The sequence below is a fragment of the Mesocricetus auratus genome, unplaced genomic scaffold (genome assembly GCF_017639785.1).
Source record: "Mesocricetus auratus isolate SY011 unplaced genomic scaffold, BCM_Maur_2.0 Super-Scaffold_100691, whole genome shotgun sequence".
NCBI lineage: Eukaryota > Metazoa > Chordata > Mammalia > Rodentia > Cricetidae > Mesocricetus > Mesocricetus auratus.
Genome location: NW_024429267.1, coordinates 55,647,239 through 55,661,510, shown reverse-complemented (window position 1 = coordinate 55,661,510; position 14,272 = coordinate 55,647,239). Strand labels below are relative to the sequence as shown.

The 14,272-nt window shown below is 49.2% G+C and overlaps 1 protein-coding gene and 1 long non-coding RNA gene across 4 annotated transcripts in view; one reads left to right on the top strand and one right to left on the bottom strand.

The window, feature by feature from the left end:
- The window catches only part of Itga9 (integrin subunit alpha 9), a 296,388-nt gene that overhangs the window by 33,883 nt on the left and 248,233 nt on the right, over positions 1 to 14,272 (bottom strand). The window contains exon 24 of one of the 3 annotated variants that reach the window (XM_040739731.1): positions 4,877 to 5,018. The exons of the other annotated variants lie outside the window; for them this stretch is intronic. Coding sequence (XP_040595665.1) covers positions 4,992 to 5,018 — 27 coding nt within the window. The 3' untranslated portion in view covers positions 4,877 to 4,991. Of the gene's footprint in view, positions 1 to 4,876; positions 5,019 to 14,272 lie in introns of those variants that run through there. 3 annotated transcript variants of the gene reach the window in all.
- LOC121137480 lies at positions 9,118 to 10,170 on the top strand. The gene is made up of 2 exons (XR_005874718.1): positions 9,118 to 9,177; positions 10,024 to 10,170. It is a non-coding gene; the product is annotated as an uncharacterized LOC121137480 (long non-coding RNA).

Here is a 14,272-nt window from a genome sequence, read left to right as displayed (position 1 = left end):
AAGCACCGCCCCACTCACGCTTTGCAGCCTCACCTTTGGTGGCTGAGGGCCCCGTGGCCCCTGCCTCTTGCTCACCTCTGCCCACTCAGTCTCATGCTTTCCCAGACCGCGCCAGCCCGGAAGCTTCCCATGGCAGGGCTGTTCCTCGGCAGGACCCCTGGGAGTCAGGGGAAGTCTGTGGCTATTGGAATTTGCACAAAAGAATTTACCAGACCCATAGCCGGGGACAAGAGGACAGGGGACACATTGTTGAGCGTGGATATTGCGGGGGCCATTATCGAGGGCTTTCTGTTGTTATCTGCCCCCCTGAAACCTCTGACCCCAAAGCAAATACCATGTAAGCCGAAGCCAGCATACGGTGGCGATGCAGGAGACGGTTAAGAGCCCATGCTGTGCAGTCCAAGAAGACATGGGTGTCACATGGGGGGGGGGAGTCATCCTGGGTGAGTGGCTAGAAGCTGCCAAGGTGTCAGAGGATGGTGTCGTGTCTACTCCGAGTGGTCTCACTTCATGTAACGTGGGGCTTGAAGCCTGAAGTGAGGCTCACATCCTGGTGATGACCCTGCCTAGGAAAGGTGCCCTTCCTCTGTCCCCAGGTGGAAAAGAATGATGCTATATGCTGTGCTCAGAGGAAGCAGGACGTTTCCAAGTGTGACACTCAGGACCATAGCATCTAATACGGCGCTGAAGAAGCTGCTTGCCAGCCTTGCTGTTGGGCTAGCCCTGCTGTTGGGCTAGCCTTGGACTGCTATAGCTTCCTACTCACCTCCACACCCAAGGCTTGTTTTTCTAACTCTGTCCTCAACCCAACTCCCTGGGAGCCAGGTGTAGTTTGTGGGCCTCTCTATGCTGAGTCCGGATATAAAAGATAACCCTAGTTCACACGAGGCACTATTATAACACCTGGGGCACAAGCTGGATCCTTGCCACAGCCACGTGAAAGTAGTACTGTCCTCAGAATGGAGACCACATGACTGACAAAATGGGGGCTCAAAAATGACTTAGCCAGGCGGTGGAGGCACGCAACTTTAACCCCAGCACTCGGGAGGCAGAGGCAGGCGGATCTCTGTGAGTTTGAGGCCAGCCTGGTCTACAGAGCGAGTTCCAGGACAGGCTACAAAGTTGCACAGAGAAACCCTGTCTGAAAAACAAGACAAAACAAAAAAAGATTTAATTAATATATAAAAACTACATCTTTGTGAGCATGGTGTGGGTTTTTTTTAAAGATTCATTAATTTTTTTGGTGTGTATGTGTGTGTGTGTGTGTGTACACACACGCATGCGTGCACACTCGCACATGCACATTCAGGTCTTATGAAGGCCAGAAGAGGGCACTATCCCTGGGAGTTGGAGTTTCAGACAAGAGGCACCCAAGCTGTGTGCAGAAACAAAATTCAGTCTCCTGCTGAAGTGCTACTGACAGCGATTTCTCTAGCACCCCCCCCCCGCCCTGCTCCCGTGAGTTTTCAGAATGTGAATACAATGTGTGAGGATGTCATCAAGCACCTGGAGTACCCGTTACCTTGGGCATTTGTCTTCTATGTTGGGGATATTCAACATCTCTGTTAGCTGTTTCCCTGCACCTCATCTCTATTAAATCATTTCTTCCTCCTCACCCTTTCCCCACCCATCCCAGACTCTGGTGACGGCTGTCTCACCCTCTGCTGTGCTCTGGTGACGGCTGTCTGTCTCACTCACTGCTGTGCTCTGGTGATGTCTGTCTGTCTCACCCTCTGCTGTGCTCTGGTGATGCTGTCTCACTGCTGTGCTCTGGTGACGGCTGTCTGTCTCACTCACTGCTGTGCTTGACATCACTTTTCCCAGCTTCCACCTGGTGAGAACTTGTGCATTTTTTATTAGTGGTTCACTTCGTTCTCCTGTTTCGGCCACATCACCACAGATGACAAAGTTCCATTTTTGCTAGGGCCAAACAATACTCCATTGTTAAAATGGATTAGCGATGAGTGTGCAGCTGGGGAGTTGACCAGGTCTAAGAGTGAGATAGACGTTTCTCAGAGGTGTGCCAGGCAGACTGTGACACCAGGTCTCTATTTGTCACCCACACAGGCGTGAGGGTCTGAGAGCTAAGGTAGCCGCCCTGAGAGCATGGGGAGCCCATCTCTCGGATCCTGCAGGGCGTTCCCTGCCCCACTCCATTTCCACCGTGCCCAGGCTCTGCAGCTGGTGCCCTACCCAGTGAGCTCACACACCCTGGCCACTACAGTCTGTCCATCCCCAGCCTCAGAGCAAGCAAGCTTCCTGCTGGGACACAAACCTTTCCCACAAATTCCTCCCCTGACCAGGAAGGCAGCCCCTATCATGACCTGCATTCCTGACTCAGGGGAGCTGGCTGGCTCCCATGGATCTTGAGGAGGGAGAGGAAATCCAGGGAGAAAGGATGAATAAAGTCCAGAGGTGCACACAGTAGCTTTGAGTTCAGCCTGGGACAAGCATCGGACAAGGGCAGGAGAGCTGGCGTGTGCAGAGGGCTCATGCTGTGGTGTGAACGTGTGCCCTACACTCACGGAGGCTCTACCTTCATAAATGAGTTAATCCATTCAAGCACTGTGGGGCTGGTGAGTCTGTCTGTCTGTCTGTCTGTCTATCTATCTATCTATCTACCTACCTACCTACCAATCATCTGTCTGTCTGTCTGTCCGTCCGTCCATCCATCCATCCATCATCTTCTAATTATTTTTGAGGCAGGCTCTCCCTATGCAGCCCTGACTGGCCTAAAAGTCTCTATGTAGACCAGGCTGGCCTTGAATTCACAAACATCGACCTGCCTCCGCTTCCCGAGTTCTGGTTTTGAAGCTGTGCGCTGTGCTGCGTGCTGGACATCAGTCACGACAGGTGACCCGCTCCCGAGCATTACTCTGCAACAAGAAGTCCTCAAGGGGCAGTGCCAGCACCATTCTCCGAGACTGCAGCTTCCTCAACCGCCCGCCACACAGACCTCTGTTCTCTACGTTGCTCTCCACTTTGCACAACAAAACAAGGGACTTGTAAGCAAATCTTAGGAGCAGGGTGGTTCTGTAGAAGGATGTGGGGGCCAGCGGAGGCCCAGAACCAAAGAGGTGTGTGTGTGTGTGATCTGAGGTGTGTGGATACTACTCAGGCCTGTAGTATCTTTGCACTTGCTTTTCTTTTCTTTTTTTCTTTCCTTTTCTTCCCTTTTCTGTTCTTTTCTTTTCTTTCCTTTCCTTTTCTTCTCTTTCTTTGTTTCTTCATTGCTCTAGCTGGCTTGGCACTCACTATGTAGACCAGGTTGGCCTTGAACTCACAAAGACCCCCCTGCTCCTGCCTTCTGAGTGTGCACCAACACATCCGGCCTTTTAATGGGCATTTTTACCGAGTATCTGAGGTCTGGACGCCCCTTTGCTTCAGCCCAGTCTCCTGATCACACACCGGCTGGCTGGGGTGTCACGCAGGTCATCAGCACGCGCCTGGTCCACACCTCTGCTGCACAGTCAGCGGTAGGCAAGGGGAAGCTTGAGTGAAGTGAGCATCACCCAGGAGCTCTGCTTGGAGTCTCCCTCGACGCAGCCCCTGGGGACCGCAAAGTGGCTGAGAGCCAACTTGATCGACGGAGCAGCACAGGTTTTTTTTTTTTTCAAGAACATGTGTTTCCTGTTAACTCTCGTTTCTCTGTCAGCCGGTATTCTGATCCCTGTTACTCCCCCGGGCCGCCACTCCCCCCCCCTCCCGTATCACATTACATAACCACAGCTGATGGCAACTGGGTAAACATGACCAGCTCCACGACTTAACTGCTGGGCCTCTCTGAATTCTCTGGATTCACACGCGCTTTGAGGTGGGAAACCCGGAGAATGTTTTGAATGCCAGCTCTGCTAATTCAATTACCAACTACCTACTCCCTGGAATGGAGATAACAGAAGACACGGCGACCCCCATCCACCGTGGGGGCTTACTGTGTTCCATAACGGTTGTGGTGACACACACATACGCCAGAGGTCAGGAGTCTTCCTCAGTCATTTCCTCACCTCACTCTCCTGAGACAGGGTCTCTCAGTGAATCTGGAGCTCACTGGTTCACCTAGACTAATTGGACAGCATACTCCAGGGACTGACTGTTTGGTCGCTGCCTACCCAGTTTGGGATTACTGGGGCACATCGCCACGTCTGGTAGGTGCTGGGAGTCTGAGCTCAGGGTCTCAAGCATGCATGCCTAGCTCTTTACTGAGGGAACCACATCTCCAGCCCCGAGCTCTGGTCTCCCTGAGATCTAGTCCTATTTGTAACCAGAGGTTCCAACACACAAAGAGAATTCCACAGAGGGAAGCTGTCCCCACCATCACAAGCTCTATGAGGTAAGGGGACAGGAGGCTGTAGCTGTGGTTAGCCCCACCCCCAGGGGGATGCTTCTGATCCTTATCGACAGGGACCGCAAATATGCGGTTTTGTTGTTGAAATTAAAAGGAGAAAGGAAGCATAGAGCAGCTGTCCGCAGGGACAGCCCTCTTAAAATCTGCAGTGTTGAGGACAGGTCAGGACCCTCAGAAACGCCTAGTGTCCTTTAGGTCTAGAAAGAAGTGAGCTTATTATACTCTTTCATTAGAGTGTGTGACTCAGCAACAAGGACCTTCAGCAGCTCACCGGCCCAAGAGAGTAAATTTAAAATCCTGAAAATGTCGGAACTTTTGACTTCTAACTGAAAACGATTTTCTAAAGAAAATACTTTTCGCCTCGGCTGTTTTCCGATCCCCAGAGGCCATCTCACGGAGGAAAGCAGTGCTCTGTCTGTAAGGTCAGGAGGTTACTGAGACCGAAGAAGAGAGAGAAAAAGAAACAAAGTCTCTACATCAACACTCGGCAGGAAGCGGAGAGTCCAGCCTCTCTGGGAGCCTGCCATCAGCTACAGGGGAATGCCTTTTATTTCCAACAGCTTTCGGGCTGGTTAGTACAATGCTTTTACCCTTAGTCCCGAGCCCCCTTTTTCCCCCTTTGGGGGTGAAGAAACATGCCGGAGAGTCAAGAGTGCAGGCCACACCAGGTTCCCTATAAAAGAGAATTCGTTTACATGTAATCAGAGAAAAGCAGCGCCCCCCCCCCCCCCCCAGGAGGCCCGTTTCCCAAGCACGGGATGGCCTTACTGGAGTTAAAGTGATACAGATGGGGGAGTAGTTTAGAGATGAGGTGACACGGAGGAATTTCCAGATGTGGCTGGATTGTCTGTAGTGAGACATTGAGCATAAATACGTCATCTGAGCCCTTGACATGCAGGCCAGAAATGCTTGCCTTCCACAGATAATGAGACTCTTTGGAAGCAGCGTGGTCTGCTGATTTGGATAATGAATGACCCCGTCACCCCCCACCCCACCCCCACCCCCTGGGATACAACACAGACCTTGGAATTGTATTAGTCTGTTTAAATTCCAGTCTTAGCTCTTGGATCCCTCTAGAGTGAAGAACAAAGCTCACATCCATCCGGCTCTGAAGACCTCACTCTGCACCTGTCAGGCACATTTGACGATCCCCTGCTATCAGAAGCTCTGTAACCGCCTCCGGGGTGCTGTCTCCGTCACGCTCTAGCTAAACTCTTAGATGGCTTTTAAGAGGCGTGTGCACACCAGAGCGGCGGAAAGCGACCCTGGTAACTGCTTCATTGGGTCTCAGGTTTCAAGGACCTCAGGGCAGTCTGAGGTGTGCCTCGGGCCTAGTGTCCAGGAAGTTAAAGAGGAGGCAAAAGTGGGTCCCCAGTGGCCAGGAGACCATTGCTTTACAGGGGCTGGTAGCGCCGAGGCGACTCCGTTTCCCATTTTTTGTGTATTTCTGAGGCACACTCAATTAAGCCTCAGCAGGTACAATGAGAACCATGTGTGTCTCGGCAGTGGCTGATGAGCTTCTGTTTATCCTCAGTGAAACTTACGTTATGGACTTTTTAACAGCCCATCCTGCCCGCAGCAGCAAGGCTGGGGGGTCACGTTTGTTTTAAGAGATGAGGGGAAATTGACTGTTTAATTGCCTACTTTTAAGGTCTGTTCATGTTGGGAACCAGAAAACACAGCCGGCCTACCCACTGGCAGAGAGGTGTCGGTGTCGCAGCAACCGGAAGCACAGTGCATTCAGGCCCCACGACAAGGACGGGCACCCTCGGTCAGCAGGGGAACGGCACTGAGGGCTTGGTTTATTCTTCATGTCTGCACAGTTCAAAGGTCAGCTTCTGGCCTGTACCATGTCCACACATGTCCCAGGTTGGCACGAGTCCCCACCTTTCAGGGTGTGTGAGCGGAGCACAGACACATTGTAGGAATACACGCCTTCTGGCCAAGTTCACATAGATCGAGGGCCCAGAAATGCAACTATCACTCTAGAATTCAATCAATCATCTCTCTTTAACTGTTGCTGCCGAATTCAACCCGACATTTCCCTTCTTGAAAGTATTTGGCTCCGGTTGAGGAAAAGAAGAAATTCAACCTCATCCTGACTCACTTCTGAAGCTTTACTATGTGTCTCACATCTATACATGTACATGAGGAAGAAAAAAGAGAGAAAAAAGTGACTTGGGGCCACTGAGAAGATCAGCCGCTATGTAAGGGGGGTTATGAGGAAATATGGTGACATAACAACAAAGTTCGTGACCTGTAAGCTTCCAGCAGTGTCTGTGATTCAATCTGATTCGAAATGTCTCTTCCCTTTTGATTCTGAAATCAATGCAACTTCTGCTGCTGGACGTGTGGAACTTTCTAAAATGGCTCTAACCACGGATTCCCAGTGAATTCAAATCTCTCAGATTCTTAGGACATAAGGAATACGAACTAGACCAGCGGTTCTCAAACCTTCTAAGTGCTGAGATCCTTCAATACAGTTCCTCATGTTTTGCTCACCACCCAGCCATAAAATCATTTTGTTGCTACTTCATTAGCTGTAATTTTGCTACTCTTATGAATTGTAATGTAAATATCAGATGTGTGACCCCTACGGGAGCCGTGATACACAGATTGAGCGCTGCTGCTCTAGGTCTATTGTCGAGTGGATTGACAGCTAAGGGTCTATCTCCCAAGCCCACAGCGAAAGAATTTGGTAAGGTGATAGTCTAGCTGATGTGGGCAGTTGTGGTAGTTTGAAAGCAAATGGTCCCCCAAAGGAGTGACACTATTAGGAGGTGTGGCCTTGTTGGCATAGGTGTGGTCTTGTTGGAGGAAGTGTGTCATGTGGAGGTGGGCTTTGAAGTCTCATATATGCTCAAGATACTGCCCAGTGTTTCAGACCACTTCCTGTTGCCTGCCAGACATAGAACTCTCAACTGCGTCTCCAGCACCACGTCTGCCATGCTTTCCACCACAATGATAATGAACTGAGCCTCTGAGCTATAAATGAGCCATCCCAACTAAATGTTTTTCTTTTATAAGAGTCGCCATGGTCATGGTGTCTCTTCTCAGCAATAGAAACCCTAAGACAGAAGTTGGTACTAGGGACTGGGGTATTGCTGTGATAGGTCTGACTTTGTTTTTGTTTGGAGGGATCTGGACTTTGGTACTTTGGGTTAGGAAAGCAGTAGAATGGGTTAAGCACTGTTTAATGGCCCATGCATAATTGGCCATCCTAGTAGAGCCACAATGGAAGACAATGGTGCTGAAGACTATTTGAACTGTGTGTGTGTGGGGGGGGACTGCCTCAAGAGGTTGCAGAGGAGAAGAATATTAATATGTAGCCTAGAGATGGTTCTTGTGAAATTTTGGTGAAGAATGTAGCTGCCTTTTACCCTCATCTGGAGCCTGCCCGAGGCTAAAGTGAATCTCACAACAGCCTAGTATAGACTCTGTTGTGTGGTTATTAGTAGTAACTCTAATGAAGATTTATAATGAAAAGGAGCAAATTGTAAAATGTAAAATGTAAGGAGAAAAGAAGCAATAAAAAATTAGAATGGAACCAAGTTCTGTGTTCAAGGAGATAACCAGATTAAGAAATGGAATAAAGGGAGTAGTGACTTCAGGGCAAGATCACACTCAGCCTAGTTTTCAACTTTTGAAAAGGAATTAGAAAAGTTTAGAGCCAGGTGTGTGTGGGGGGGCGCACGCCTTTAATTCCAGCACTCAGGAGGCAGAGGCAGACGGATTTTACCCAGTGTCCAACTTGTGAAAGAGAATTAAGAAAAAGTTCAAAATTGGGTGTGGTAGTGTGCACTTTTAATCCTAGTACTCAGAAGAAAAAGACTGGCAGGTTTCTGATTTGAGGCCAGCCTGGTCTATACAGCAAATTCCTTCACAGGCAGTGAAGATCAGAAGGTTGGTGAACATGTAACTGATCAAGGGGACCATTCTCTGCCCCAGTAAGCAGTAGAACTTGGCAGCTTTGGCCACACGGTTCTGGAGTTAAGGATAGAAGAAAGGGGGTATGTAATTTGCCTCCGAGACTAAAGAAAGCCACTAAGGCCAGGCATGTGTCAGGGCTGTCCTTGAATAGGGGCCCAGAGAGGCCACTGTGTGAAGCTGTGAAGGAGAAGCTTGGATTGTCTTGCAGACCACACGATGTTGGAGGTAACAGGGAAGGGAGCCAGGCCAAGAGAGAGGAGTGTTGCAGTCAACAAAGCTGAAGTGAGTTGGTGATCTGAAGAGCACTTTGACATCACACATGGAGATGCAGTTTGGAGTTTGCCCAGCTGAAGTTTTGGTCCAGTATTTCCTCACTGTGCTCCCTTCTCTATGTTTTGGAATGGAAATGTATATCCTGTGCCATTATATGTTGGAAGTATGTGATCTGTTTTTTTATTTTGATTTTACAGGGGATTACAGCTAAGAGATTGCATGAATCTCAGAAGAGACTTTGACCTTTGAACTTTAAAACATTGTTGAGGCTGTGATAGACCATGGGGACTTTTGAAGTTGGACTGAATGTATTTTTGCATTATGATATGACTACAAGCCTTTGGGGACCAGGGAGTGGAACATGATGGTTTGAAAGAAAATGGCCCCAAAGGGAGTGGCCTTAATAGGAGGTGTGGCCTTGTTGGAGTAGGTGTGGTCTTGTTGGAGGAAGTGTGTCACTGTGGAGGCGGGCTTTGAAGTCTCATATATGCTCAAGATACTGTCCAGTGTCTCAGACCACTTCCTGTTGCCTGCCAGATATAGAACTCTTAACTGCTTCTCCAGCACCGCGTCTGCCTGCACGCTGCCATGCTCTCCACCACGATGATAATGGACTGAACTTCTGAACTGTAAGTGAGCCACCCCAATTAAATATTTTCTTTATAAGAGTTGCCTAACTAAGACAGAAGTGAACTCTCCTATTTCTCTGAGCTCATATTTTTGTTCAGATGCCAAATGTGGACATATACAGAAAACGGGGCCATGTTCTTTACTCTCATGAAGTTTTGAATCTCCTGAGAGAAGACAGACATCAGATATAATAATTTTAGTGAGTGACAAAGACTGACAAAAATATCACAGTGAAATGGAACCAAGAGTGGGGTTCACAGCATTGGGGCTTGTGGCCAGGGAAGTCTAGAGAGCAGACTCTAGATTCAGACCTGCATTCTGAAGCACTGTCTACATGAAACTCCAGGAAGGCACCATGAAGGAGAGACTTAGGAATTGGCTCTGGAGGGATGAGTGAAAAGGGAGAAGTTTGTGGGCAAGGACAGGGCCCCGAAAAGTACACAGTGGCTTTCTCAGGAGCCTCAAGGTTCAGCATGATGGAAGGAGAGTCAGAAGGAGGTCAGGGTGGTGTAGTGGACAATATGGCCAGAAGGGTTGGGGTATGTGTGTGTGTGTGGTTTCAGACCTTCGGTTGGGCCAATACAATCTCCTTGTTGGTGTGTGTGTGCGCGTGCATGCGTGCATGCGTGTGTGTGTGTGTGTGCATGTGTGAAGGCCAGAGGTTGATGTTACATGTCTTCTTCAATCATTCTCTGTCTTATTTTCTGGAGACCCAGTCTCTCACTAAATCTGGAAATTTCCAATTAGACTGGTTAGCCAGCAAGCCTCAGGGGGTCTTTCTGTCTCTGCCTCCCCAGAGCTGGAATAACGAGGGTCTATCACCCTCCTTTCTGATCTTTTTACAGAGACCCTCACAGGTCTCAGAGTTACACAGAGAAGCAGTCAGGACCAGACGCCTGGATGAAGCTCTCCAATCGCAAAGCTGCTTCTCCACCGATAGAGCAATGATGGCCTGTGGTGAGGAGGGACGGAATAAAAAGCAATCTATGTTACTTAGTTTTGAATTTTTATTTTTACCTTTGGAGCCCATGGAGAAAATGAAGCCAGCGCCCTAGGATAGGAAAGAGAGAAAATAAATCTAGAAATAAATCTAGCCCTTTTTTTTTTCCTTTGAAAAGATGGGGGAAGAATGATTAGGCAATGGCTCAACTCCTCTAAGAGAGGGAGTGAGGCAAGTGTTTTCCATTTTAGCTAAGGAAAGGTCAGGAGGGAAATGAGAGCAGGGGAGATGGAGGCTAGTCATAACAGTGGGATTTGAGGGATGCTCCGCTGGCTTAGCAGAGAAATACGGTTCTGTTGTACTGAAAAGATGTCTTGACTCCATTCTGCCCAAAGATAGAGGGCTACATCCTATGCTCTCCGTGGTCACTATGTCTCACTGGTGGGGGCGGGGCCTCTAAGCCTGGGCTTCTCTCTAGAGGGACCTCTCACCTAGAGAGCAAGTCTGGCACAGGGCAGGCCATTGAATTCCTCCCAAAGAAGGCTGAGCGGGGACGGGTGGGGGAAGCGGCATGAGTTCAAAATGGGGTACAGTAGTGGGAATTAAAACAGAAATGTGAGCCGCTCAGGTTTGATTTGGGTTATCTGCTGTTTTAAAGCGCCAGGCCTGGCTTGTGAGCAAGCTGAACCTCACTCAGCCCTGAAGCCGGCTGCCAGGAGACTTCTTGTTGCAATTAGCATCCAAGCATAGCTAAATCGTAAAACCCAGGATGACTCTCACGTGAAAAACATCATTTTAAACACCAGCGTCGTCGACAGCCACTGACAGAGAAATGAGTGACTCACAGCGTGATAGAGAACTCCCCCCCCGCCCCCCCCGCCCCCCCCCACCCCCGCCACAGACTTCTGAACCCCATGTCAGGGCCTTGAGGGGTGGGGCTGCCACTTCCAAAGAGAAAATCAAACCAAGTGAGGGCAAGGCAGAGACCACCCCACAGACCAAGTGACATGGCACCATGCAGAGAGACCTCACTACACATCCTCTAGGGTTGCCTAGTCACCTGCCCCACACGAGAGGACTTGCTGCCCACCCTCCCGTCCTCCCCGACCATCCCCTGCCTCCTTAATTTATCTCCATAGCATTTGGCACCAAGTAATGTGCTGTGGGCTCTCCTTTTTTTGTCTTCCCCTCCAGGAAGGTAAGCTGGAGGACAGTTAGCGATGATTACAGCTCTATCTTATTCTCCGTAGTAACCCAGTCCTTGACATGGGCTGGGTGTAAAGTATTTGTTGAATGAAAGGACGCGTGACTTTAAAAAAGTATTTCCCCGACAGCAGCAGCTGTCCTCACCGTGACAGCCAGGGAAATGCAAGCGTGTTAGAAATAGCACACTGTGGACCGGCGTTCTCAAACGGGGATGTGCGCGTGAACAGCGCAGGGGTCTTGTCCAAAGCAGATTTGGAGTCAGAAGTTCAGACGCAGCCTGAGGCTGCATTTCTACAGGTCTGTCTCCTAGACGGTATCGGTGCAGCTGGGTGGCATCACGCCTGACCATCAGAATGACGTCATGAGGCCTTGCAGGGGGCCGTGCCGCCCAGTGGTCAAAGTGAATACCAAGCCAGGTTCTTACAAACTCAGACCTTGGGTGTCCCTTTAGCTCTTTTCCATGCTCCTCACCGAGTTAGGTAACCAGAAGAACTTGTCCTGGTATGTATAGAACTTGACACTGTGGCTCTGAACTGCATTTCTCTGTGACACGTTTATTTCTCTCTCTCCTGTCTCTCTCTCTCTCTCTCTCTCTCTCTCTCTCTCTCTCTCTCTCTCTCTCTCTCTCTCTCTCTCTCTCTCTCTCTCTCTCTCTCTCTCTCTCTCTCTCTCTCTCTCTCTCTCTCTCTGTGTGCGCGCGTGCGCGCGCGCCTGCAAGTGTGCATGTGGAGGCCAGAGGTTGACTTTGGCTACTGTTCTGGTTATCTTTAATTGTCAGCTTAGAATCTTTTAGAAGAAGACTAGAGTCTCCTTCCTGGGAAGGAAGTCCCAGTGAGGAATTTTCTAGATCAGGTAGGCTGTGGGCATGCCCATGAGGCATTTTCTTAAGTAACTGAGCTGGAAGACCCACCCTGAAAGTGAACAGCACAGTTTCATGGCTGGCTGGGCTCTGGACTCACAAAGTGAAGAAAGCCAGATGACGCCAAACCCAAACAGTGAGCGTGTGTTTATTCTCTCTCTGTTCTCTACTGTGGACACCGTGACTTGAGTTCCTGCCTTGCCGTTCCTGAAATAACAGCCTGTAGTTTGGACGTGTGAGACAAACAGGCCTTTCTGTCCCTGCATTGACTCTTGTCAAGCCGCTCCATCAGAGCAACAGAAGAGCAACTTCCTCTACAGCTGTCTACCTTGTGTTTGAGACAGCGTCTCCCCCTCAACTGTGAGCTTCCTAATTGGCAACACTGGCTGCCCAGCTAGTCCCAGAGCCCTAATCCTCTCCCCTAGCACAGGATAAGATGTGTGCTGCTGTGCTGGCTTCTACCTGGACGCTAGGGATGGACTCAGGTTCCCATGCTTGCATGATAATCGCTTTGCCCGTGGAGTATCTCCCCAGCTTTTGATAGGTTTGAATAATATGAATTTAGTATTACTATCTTGACTCTAGCAGCCCCTTTCAGAACTTGAATGGGGTAGATGGAGTTGTCACTCGCTTAACCAGAACAGAAGAGCCTACGGAATGCTGAATGGGGTAGATGGAGTTGTCATTCACTTCGCCAGAACAGAAGGGCCTATGGAATGCTGAGACTGTGGTAATCCATGTCTACTCTTACAAAGTCAGACTTTCAGCTGAATAGATTACAGTCCCTTGGAACAGACTCCTGAAAGGGGGAGGGACGCTGTCAGGGCTCATATCTGACAGCTTCTTTTACCCGTAGAGTTTGTGGGAACACCCATTATTCTTCACCTGAGCCTACAACGCCTCAAGTCTTTTGATCTTTGTCAGTTCACAGATTAAAATCTCATTTTTAGCTTGCGATGCTCTGAATTCAAGGGAGGAAGACCACGCTTATTTGCCACTTAAACTTGCCCTATGAATTTCCTGCTTACGCCCTCCCCTTGTATGACTTTTGGCTTTTTTTGTTGTTATTTTGAAAAACAAAAAATATATCACTTCCCTATTAACAATGCTGCAAATATCTTTCCACCAAATACCCCTGGGCTTTATGAAGTATTTTGATGCTACGAAAGGTTAATATTTTTATAGATTTATATCTGTCATGGTAGTTTGAACGAGAAGTGTCTCCCAAAGGTTGGGGTCTTTGAGGACTCAGCTCCCCGTTGGCGGCGCTGTTCGGGAAAGAGGTGCAGGCCTCGTGGAGGAAGTGCTGGGTTTGCCAGTTCATAACCATGCCCTGCTTCCGGCTCTTTCTCTACCTAGTGTTTGCAGTGAAAGATGTGATATGTCAGCTTCCTGCTCCCCTGTCATCATGGTCACTGAGACCATGAGCCCAAATGATTCTCTCCCTTAAGTTGTCATTGGCCATTCTATCACAGCAGCAGGGAAGTGACTGACTATCTGTCAACCTTTTCTTTGGGATTTGTCACTGCCCTAGAAGATGTGTTTCCTGTCCAAAGATTATGAAAGTATTCAGCACTTTTCACGCTTAAAAAAAATAAAAAGAAAACATCTGGCATCTGTCTGCATCGTGCAGGTGCTTTCCTTCCAACTGAGCAGCCAGCTGTCTTTACGATGTTTGCTAAATGGTCTTCATACAACTTACACCTTTCCCCCTTTCTTCTAGCCCTTCTCCATGTCCTCTTCCAGAGAGCACACAGGGTCTTGGAGGCTTGGACAGCGGGTACTCCTAAGAGGAGCAAGTGCGACTAACACTAAGACAACTGCCCTCATTGGCTTTGCTTGTCAACGAGACACAGACTAGAGTCAACTGAGGAGGGAGTCTCAACTGTCAGTCTCTCTATGGGGGACTGTCAGTCTATGGGGGACTGTCAGTCTATGGGGGACTTTCAGTCTATGGGGGACTGTCAGTCTATGGGGGACTGTCAGTCTATGGGGGACTGTCAGTCTATGGGGGACTGTCAGTCTATGGGGGACTTTCAGTCTATGGGGGACTTTCAGTCTATGGGGGACTGTCAGTCTATGGGGGACT